This window comes from Zingiber officinale, chromosome 10A, assembly GCF_018446385.1.
Source record: "Zingiber officinale cultivar Zhangliang chromosome 10A, Zo_v1.1, whole genome shotgun sequence".
Lineage (NCBI taxonomy): Eukaryota > Viridiplantae > Streptophyta > Magnoliopsida > Zingiberales > Zingiberaceae > Zingiber > Zingiber officinale.
In genome coordinates, this window is record NC_056004.1 from 77,110,763 (window position 1) to 77,121,183 (window position 10,421).

Below are 10,421 nucleotides of genomic sequence, written 5' to 3' on the forward strand. Positions count from 1 at the left end.
ATCAATACCCGATACCCGACCCGAATACCCGATTAGATAATATATATACATATATTAAAGAAAATTTTAATACTTTACATGAACTATGCAATTACAGTAGGGGCGATTGCAAAATTTTTCGGGTGTAATTGCAAAATTTGCTTGCCAAACTCCAATTTGTGCCAAAACATAAAGATAGTTCATGTAAAGTGTTTGGATAGAAAGAAGAAAAATTAAAATTATAGAAGATATCCGATCCTTTAATGGGTATGGGTATACCCATCGGAGATCCTATACCCGATGGATATGGGGACGGAGGATATAGAATCCGACCCGAACCCGACCCATTGCCATCCCTAGTCGCCGTCACGCAGCCGAGAAGGGAAGGGATTTTTGAGAGAAGTTTTTGATTTTCCGAAAAGAAACCTAAATTCCTTTTCTTATACTAGGGTTTAAACGAAACTATACCTTAAGTATAATTCGTTCTTTCTTTAATTAACAAAAACTCGCTGGCACAGTTGGTTAGCTGTGTTTTGCTTAAAGCGCAGCTCGCAGGTTCGAATCTCGGCTACAACTATTTTTCTTCCTATTTATTCTCTATTCACTAACTACTGCTTAAATATTATTCACTCCATATAAGGTTAACAAAACCGTGTATCTCAGCTGGTTGGGTCGGGCCCGGTTGGGTCAGTCCGACCCGAGGTCGTGGGTTCGAATCTCACCTTCAATGTTATTTTTTTTAAAACTTCTTTCTTTTTGTAACCCTACTAAACGACCTCCAAAAATTACATAAAAATACTCTAAAAATTCCTAAAAATCTCTAGAATTTTTCTAAACCATTTCTAGATTTTCATAGGGACTTTTAGAACTCGAAATAGGGAAAATTGGGTCGTTACATCTAGGTCGGTCAACCGTGATTTTAAGAATAGGAAGGGTTTCCAACGAACCTGAAATTCGTTGGAGATTTCCAACAAAATGGCAGATTCGTTGGAAACATTTCCAACGAATCTGCCAATTCGTTGGAAACATTTCCAACGAATCTGCCAATTCGTTGGAAAGTATGCTATGATTTAAAAACCCATTTGACCGACCTAGAGACCTAGGAATCGGATGAAACAATTCCTATGTGCTCCTCTTGGTCTCCTGATTCTATAGATGACCTCAAATATTTTTTTTTAATTAAGATAAATTTTTTACATCAAGGTCAATTGGATGAATTCGAATTTGATCATGAATGTGTTAGTGTTTTAAATCAAAATGGAGTTTAGTTGAACTTGGTGGATTTAAAAAATGATGTTCGAGTGCTCAGAACGAGAGGAAATCAGTTTGTTGGGGAGCATAAGGTTCTCGTGATTATATCCATGAATTAAAAATAATTACGGAGCTAATTTATTTTGATTTGTGAATTTTTAAACTTAAATTTAATTTTTCAAACACATTGGGGGTTGAAAAAATAAAAGAAAAAATATATAAAGTAAAAAAAATATTTGAGGGCACATATGAAGTCAGGATAAATAGAGGAGCACACAGGAACCGGTTTCATCCAATTCGGAGGTCTCTATGTCGGTCAACCGTGATTTTAAGAATAGGAAGGGTTTCCAACGAACCTGAAATTCGTTGGAGATTTCCAACAAATTTTGGATTCATTTGAAACATTTCCAACGAATCTGCTAATTCGTTGGAAAGTATGCTATGATTTAAAAACCCATTTGACCGACCTAGAGACCTCGGAATCGGATGAAACAAGTTCCTATGTGCTCCTCTTGGTCTCCTGATTCTATAGATGACCTCAAATATTTTTTTTGAATTAAGATAAATTTTTACATCAAGGTCAATTGGATGAATTCGAATTTGATCATGAATGTGTTAGTGTTTTAAATCAAAATGGAGTTTAGTTGAACTTGGTGGATTTAAAAAATGATGTTCGAGTGCTCAGAACGAGAGGAAATCAGTTTGTTAGGGAGCGTAAGGTTCTCGTGATTATATCCATGAATTAAAAATAATTACGGAGCTAATTTATTTTGATTTGTGAATTTTTAAACTTAAATTTAATTTTTCAAACACATTGGGGGTTGAAGAAATAGAAGAAAAAATATATAAAGTAAAAAAAATATTTGAGGACACATATGAAGTCAGGATAAATAGAGGAGCACATAGGAACCGGTTTCATCCAATTCGGAGGTCTCTAGGTCGGTCAACCGTGATTTTAAGAATAGGAAGGGTTTCCAACGAACCTGAAATTCGTTGGAGATTTCCAACAAAATGGCAGATTCGTCATTTCCAGTTGAATCTACTGCCTGAATTGAGAAATTTCCAACTAATTGGAAAGTATCCTATGATTTAAAAACTATTTAGCCTGAGCCATGGACCCATCGGATGAAACAAGTTCCTATGTGCTCCTCTTGGTCTCCTGATTCTATAGATGACCTCAAATATTTTTTTTTAATTAAGATAAATTTTTTACATCAAGGTCAATTGGATGAATTCGAATTTGATCATGAATGTGTTAGTGTTTTAAATCAAAATGGAGTTTAGTTGAACTTGGTGGATTTAAAAAATGATGTTCGAGTGCTCAGAACGAGAGGAAATCAGTTTGTTGGGGAGCGTATGGTTCTCGTGATTATATCCATGAATTAAAAATAATTACGGAGCTAATTTATTTTGATTTGTGAATTTTTAAACTTAAATTTAATTTTTCAAACACATTGGGGGTTGAAAAAATAAAAGAAAAAATATATAAAGTAAAAAAAATATTTGAGGGCACATATGAAGTCAGGATAAATAGAGGAGCACAAAGGAACCGGTTTCATCCAATTCGGAGGTCTCTAGGTCGGTCAACCGTGATTTTAAGAATAAGAAGGGTTTCCAACGAACCTGAAATTCGTTGGAGATTTCCAACAAAATGGCAGATTCGTTGGAAACATTTCCAACGAATCGCAGATTCGTTGGAAAGTATGCTATGATTTAAAAACCCATTTGACCGACCTAGAGACCTCGGAATCGGATGAAACAAGTTCCTATGTGCTCCTCTTGGTCTCCTGATTCTATAGATGACCTGAAATATTTTTTTTGAATTAAGATAAATTTTTACATCAAGGTCAATTGGATGAATTCGAATTTGATCATGAATGTGTTAGTGTTTTAAATCAAAATGGAGTTTAGTTGAACTTGGTGGATTTAAAAAATGATGTTCGAGTGTTTAGAACGAGAGGAAATCAGTTTGTTAGGGAGCGTAAGGTTCTCGTGATTATATCCATGAATTAAAAATAATTACGGAGCTAATTTATTTTGATTTGTGAATTTTTAAACTTAAATTTAATTTTTCAAACACATTGGGGGTTGAAAAAATAAAAGAAAAAATATATAAAGTAAAAAAAATATTTGAGGGCACATATGAAGTCAGGATAAATAGAGGAGCACACAGGAACCGGTTTCATCCAATTCGGAGGTCTCTAGGTCGGTCAACCGTGATTTTAAGAATAAGAAGGGTTTCCAACGAACCTGAAATTCGTTGGAGATTTCCAACAAAATGGGAAATTCGTTGGAAACATTTCCAACGAATCTGCCAATTCGTTGGAAAGTATGCTATGATTTAAAAACCCATTTGACCGACCTAGAGACCTCGGAATCGGATGAAACAAGTTCCTATGTGCTCCTCTTGGTCTCCTGATTCTATAGATGACCTCAAATATTTTTTTTGAATTAAGATAAATTTTTACATCAAGGTCAATTGGATGAATTCGAATTTGATCATGAATGTGTTAGTGTTTTAAATCAAAATGGAGTTTAGTTGAACTTGGTGGATTTAAAAAATGTTGTTCGAGTGCTCAGAACGAGAGGAAATCAGTTTGTTAGGGAGCGTAAGGTTCTCGTGATTATATCCATGAATTAAAAATAATTACGGAGCTAATTTATTTTGATTTGTGAATTTTTAAACTTAAATTTAATTTTTCCAACACATTGGGGGTTGAAAAAATAAAAGAAAAAATATATAAAGTAAAAAAATATTTGAGGGCACATATGAAGTCAGGATAAATAGAGGAGCACACAGGAACCGGTTTCATCCAATTCGGAGGTCTCTAGGTTGGTCAACCATGATTTTAAGAATAGGAAGGGTTTCCAACAAAATGGCAGATTCATTGGAAACATTTCCAACGAATCTGCCAATTCGTTGGAAATCTCCAACGAATTGTGGATTCGTTGCGAATATCCAACAAATAATATTTTTGATGGAAATTTGTTGGAAGATCCCTAATTACATATCCTTACCCGGCCCGATTTCTTCTCCTCACATCTTCTCTTGACCTAATTTTCCTTACGGCGGCTGCGGCAATTTTTTCACCTTCTCTGGACTGGTAAGCCACTCTCGTTCTAGCCCTTCTTTTTTTCCCGTTCTCCGGGCGTCTCCTTTTTTCCCGATCTCACGGCGTCGCCTGGCGGCTCGTGGCATCGCGTGGGCGGTCGCTGTCGCGCCTTGCCAATCGCGCCATCATCTGGCCGCGAACGGCCGCGCCTGGACGCGAGCGGCCGCTACTGGCCGCGAGCGGCCGCGCCTGGCCGCGACCTGCCTCGCCTGGCCGCGACTGGTGACTGGTCGCGTGTGGCCGTGAGTAGCTGCGAACAGCGGCGAATGGCAGCTCACGGCGGTCCCTGGTAGCTCAAGGTGCCGTCTAGCCCCTCGCGCTGGAGAAATAAGAATAACTTAATGCTTGCTGAAGAAATATGAAAAACTTACAATATCCATAATATAAAAGTCAGAGAGCGAGAATCTGCAGTGATAATGTCTCACCTCTAATGACCTATAGAACAAAAAAACAGCACAAATATAACATATATAAATTTAACAATGAGATATTATGTAGACAATTAATTAAACTATGAATTTTATAAATTTACAAATTAAAATTAAATATAAAAAAACTTATCGTACATGTTAAAAATCAAAGTTGTCGTCGTCCTCCTCGTCCTCGTCCTCGTCCTCTTCCTCCTCCTCCTCCTCCTCCTCCTCCTCCTCATCATCATCATCATCTTCATCATTATCATCAACCTCATGAAATTCACTGGCATCCACATTTATCACTACTCCGCTGGGATCTCGTAATGTTGGAATAATATATTCCTCGGTCTGAAATGTATTTACAACCTCCTCTTGTTGATATGCAATGTCTTCCCAATGTTCCTCTATTTTTTTCCGTGCTTTAGTTTTACAAACAGCCCACCAATCCATTTTATCACGTTTCAAGCTAGGGTATGAAGCATAAAACACTTGAATCGCTTGTTGTGCCAAAACAAAAGGTTCATATCTCTTATATAATCTTTTATGATTTATTTCAACCAAATTATAACATGGATGCACCTTCATCCCTCTGATAGGATCAAACCAACGACACATAAATAAGATAACTCGCATTTCTGGACCAGGGTATTCTATCTCTATAATTTCATCCAATAGACCATAAAAATCAGTGCTTACACCTCCATCATTGGATGACTGAACACATACCCCACTATTCATTGTAGTCTTCCCTTTTCCATATTCTTGAGTATGAAAATTATATCCATTTATAAAATATGCTGGCCAAGTGCGTACCATTGCTTTTGGACCCCAAGATAGATGAAATAACATTTGATGTTCGAGATGAGCTTGATTATCATAAACCTAAACTCAAATGAATATGTTATTCAGTTAAAATATACTATACCAATACGGTAAATTAGAATACAAGGTAAAAATTACTTACATATGATTTGAACCAAGGTGCAAATTCTTGATCGCAGAAACGATCAAACTCTAGTGTTGGCATATCAGAATACAAGTTTTGAAAAATCCTATCATAAAAAATTGAATTATAATAACAAAAAGTTACGATAAAAAAAATAGGAAAGATATACTAACTCGAAATATGGTGATACTTCTGGACAATTAAGTAAAACATATGTCTGGGCTGCTCGCCATTCTTGATCAGTTAAATATCTTTGCTTACATTGTCCACTCGGTCGACCAAGATAATTAAAAATTGAGAATATGTTCGTATTGGGATCAATAGGACCTTCATCATTTCTTCCAGGTCTTCGTCTATTGGTCCGAATGTGAGGCTCAAAATAATACGATGCAAAAGTTGTTACTTCCTCCACAATGTATGCATTAACAATAGAGGCTTCAACATGTGCCTTATTTTTTACTTTTTTCTTCAAATGATATAAAAATCTGATTGAAATATAACAATTTGTATTAGAGGAATATATATAAAAAAGTTATAAATTTACAATGCATTAATAACGAAGTATATAAGATAAAACAAAATATACCTTTCAAATGGATACATCCATCGAAAATGGACTGGTCCTCCAACTTTGGCCTCGTATGGCAAGTGAACCAAAAGATGTTCCATTGAATCAAAAAATGAAGGTGGAAAGATTCTTTCTAAATTACACAAAATAATTGGAATGTCTCTTTCTAACTTCTCCATCTGTGAATATCTCAAAACTGTTGAGGAAATATCATGAAGGAAAATGCTTAACTCCGTAATTGTACCCCATACAAAATTTGGTAAGAGTTCCTTAAAAGCAATTGGAATAAGTCTTTCCATAAATATATGACAATCGTGACTTTTCAAACCAATCAATTTGAATTCCTTCATATCGACGCATCTCCCAAGATTAGAGACATACCCATCAGGAAATCTCAATGATTTCAACCATTCACAAACAACACGTCTCTGTTCTTTATTCAATGTATAAATTGCCTTTGGCTTTGGTCCCCTACTACTTTCATCCACATCAAGAGTGGGTCGTTTACAAATTAGTCGCATATCTTTTCTTGCATTCAAATTATCTTTTGTTTTTCCGGTAATATCCATCACTGTATTTATGAGATTATCAAAAATATTTTTCTCAATATGCATTACATCCAGATTATGATGAATTAAATTACTATACCAATAAGGTAAATCCCAAAATATACTCCGCTTAGTCCATTTATGAGTGCTTCCATATTCATATGTTGTACCATGTGGTTCTTCAATAACAGATGGAAAGTGACACACTCTATACCAAATATCTTGACCTGTCAATCTTAATGGCGGAGGTGTTCTTTCAATTCTATTCCTAGTGAACTCATCTTTATTCCTTCTGAAATTATGATTTAATGGTAAAAATTGCCTATGACAATCAAAATAACTCGGCTTTCTTCCATATTTCAATCTGATCGACTTTGATCTCTCCATACATATTGGGCAACCTAAGATTCCCGCAGTACTCCAACCAGATAGCATTCCATAAGCTGGAAAGTCATTAATGGTCCAAAGAAGAGCAGCCTTCATAACAAACATCTGATTAGTATGGACGTCATATGTAGGAAACCCTTCATCCCATAGTTGTTTTAGCTCTGCAATCAGTGGTTGCATATAAACATCTATTAACTTCTTTGGATTTTGCGGGCCAGGCACAACTAATGTTAAAAACATATACGGTGTTTTCATGCACATCCCAGGTGGAAGATTATATGGAGTTAATATAACTGGCCAACAAGAATACTGTCTTCCTGATTTACTAAATGGAGCAAAACCATCAGCACAAAGACCTAACCGAATGTTTCGAGTCTCCTTCGCAAATTCAGGATATGTTCTATCAAAATTTTTCCATGCCTCTGCATCTGATGGATGACACATTAATCCCTCCTCTGTTCGATGATTTGCATGCCAAGTCATGTGTTGAGCAGTGGTCTTTGATGCATAAAGTCTTTGTAACCTAGGAGTTAATGGCAAATAAAATAACTGACTGTATGATTTACGTCGTTGTTGACTCCTTCTAGAGATCTTGTACCTATCTTGATTACAGAATCTACAAACATTTGCATCTGCATCATCTCCCCAATATAGCATACAACCGTCTCTGCAAACGTCAATTCTTTCCACCGGAAGACCTAATTCTTTCGTAAGTTTTTTCATACTGTAAAAATCATTAGGCAGTATATTATCTTGGGGCAATGCCTCTTCAATAGCTTGAACAAACTTATTGAAATTATCTTCCGACAAATTAGACTCTGCCTTGATATTCAACAGTCTTGCAGTGAATGATAATTTAGTATGCTTGTCACAACCAGTCCATAAAGGTTCATCTGCAGCACTTAACACTTCCTGAAATTTAAGATATGTTTCATTATTCACAATTTCATCAACACCTGGCACTTGTACCTCTTCTAATGGTGATGCATATGTTGTAAACATTTGCTCAACTGTTGGAGGGCAGCTAGAACTGGCACCATGTGGTTCAGGAATTAAATTCGGAGCCGCTGCATCAAATATCATTCTTTGATATGGATTTAATTGATTATAATAACTTTGATCCCTAGAGACTTGTATGTTGTGTCCATAACAATCCTCATCAGATATGAATGGTTCACCATGACATGTCCAATTATAGTAATTCGGAGTAAAACCAAATCTACAAAGATGCTCTGAAACTTTATTAGATGGTAAAAATTTTCCATTATGACACTTTCTGCATGGACATCGTATCTGATTACCATCCATAAACTCAACATTACTAGATGCAAAATTTAAAAACTGTCTCAACCCAGTAATAAACTCATCAGTTAAACCCCCACGGTCAGGTAAATTTTTATTATACATCCAACTTCTTTCATTCTGCATGTTGCCTGTTTCAAATAAAATATAGTAATAAAAATTCCTAGAACACAAATACTAATGGTCAATATTACTTAGCTCACATACAACTACAAATAAAATATAATATAGGAAAATAAAAGCATGCAATCATTATTAAAATATCAGGTGTAAAAAAATATACCTAACAAAGGTAAATAAAACCGAAAGTCTCTCCCAGCCACGTCAAATCCAAACCTGCAAAAACAATAATATTAAATTTACAATAAAATAAAAAAGTCTAGAAATTATCAAATATATTCTTGGCCCCAACGGCAAGGCATTGACCCCCGGACAGCTGTGCCACTGTAACGCACAGACAGCCCACGACCAATCAAGATTGAGAACAACTAGTTGACATCAAACAATGATCTGTCGGTTTACAAACAGAGGTCACCCAATGCTATCAGCAGCTGGCGGACAGCATCAGTCGCCAGTGGCCAGCCTACGCCGCCAGCGGGATCACCAACGCCAAACAACAGCTAAGTGAGGCCACCATCAGCCATCCTATGCCGACAGTGGACAGGGATGCTGCTAGTGGCCAACCTCAGCGCCGTTGAGAGCAACCAGGAAGCTGCGAGAGCGGCCAGGCGCCAGCGCAAGGGGCTAGACGGCACCTTGAGCTACCAGGGACCGCCGTGAGCTGCCATTCGCCGCTGTTCGCAGCCACTCACGGCCACACGCGACCAGGCACCAGTCGCGGCCAGGCGCGGCCGGTCGCGGCCAGGCGCGGCCGGTCGCGGCCAGGCGAGGCAGGTCGCGGCCAGGCGCGGCCGCTCGCGGCCAGTAGCGGCCGCTCGCGTCCAGGCACGGCCGCTCGCGGCCAGTAGTGGCCGCTCGCGTCCAGGCGCGGCCGCTCGTGGCCAGTAGCGGCCGCTCGCGTCCAGGCGCGGCCGTTCACGGCCAAATGATGGCGCGATTGGCAAGGCGCGACTGCGACCGGCCACGCGACGACTCGAGCCGCCTCGCGACGCCGCGAGCCGCCAGGCGACGCCGTGAGATCGGGAAAAAAGGAGACGCCGGGAGAACGGGAAAAAAAGAAGGGCTAGAACGAGAGTGGCTTACCAGTCCAGAGAAGGTGAAAAAATTGCCGCAGCCGCCGTAAGGAAAATTAGGTCAAGAGAAGATGTGAGGAGAAGAAATCGGGCCGGGTAAGGATATGTAATTAGGGATCTTCCAACAAATTTCCATCAAAAATATTATTTGTTGGATATTCGCAACGAATCCACAATTCGTTGGAGATTTCCAACGAATTGGCAGATTCGTTGGAAATGTTTCCAACGAATCTGCCATTTTGTTGGAAATCTCCAACGAATTTCAGATTCGTTGGAAACCCTTCCTATTCTTAAAATCATGGTTGACCGACCTAGAGACCTCCGAATTGGATGAAACTGGTTCCTGTGTGCTCCTCTATTTATCCTGACTTCATATGTGCCCTCAAATATTTTTTTTACTTTATATATTTTTTCTTTTATTTTTTCAACCCCCAATGTGTTGGAAAAATTAAATTTAAGTTTAAAAATTCACAAATCAAAATAAATTAGCTCCGTAATTATTTTTAATTCATGGATATAATCACGAGAACCTTACGCTCCCTAAGAAAATGATTTCCTCTCGTTCTGAGCACTCAAACATCATTTTTTAAATCCACCAAGTTCAACTAAACTCCATTTTGATTTAAAACACTAACACATTCATGATCAAATTCGAATTCGTCCAATTGACCTTGATGTAAAAATTTATCTTAATTCAAAAAAAATATTTGAGGTCATCTAT

The 10,421-nt window shown here is 37.8% G+C and overlaps 1 protein-coding gene and 1 long non-coding RNA gene across 2 annotated transcripts; both read right to left on the reverse strand.

Moving 5' to 3' along the window:
* Positions 1–5,435: 5,435 nt before the first annotated feature.
* LOC122026297 lies at positions 5,436–6,048 on the reverse strand. Its single transcript, XR_006124098.1, has 3 exons — positions 5,876–6,048; positions 5,721–5,808; positions 5,436–5,638 (listed from the first exon to the last, which is right to left on the reverse strand). It is a non-coding gene; the product is annotated as an uncharacterized LOC122026297 (long non-coding RNA).
* A 1,101-nt stretch (positions 6,049–7,149) lies between these two features.
* LOC122026712 lies at positions 7,150–9,778 on the reverse strand. Its single transcript, XM_042585438.1, has 4 exons — positions 9,711–9,778; positions 8,791–8,843; positions 7,804–8,638; positions 7,150–7,261 (listed from the first exon to the last, which is right to left on the reverse strand). Exons 3-4 carry the CDS (start codon positions 8,631–8,633, stop codon positions 7,150–7,152), a joined length of 942 nt encoding a protein of 313 aa, XP_042441372.1. The 5' UTR covers positions 8,634–8,638; positions 8,791–8,843; positions 9,711–9,778.
* Positions 9,779–10,421: the final 643 nt, after the last annotated feature.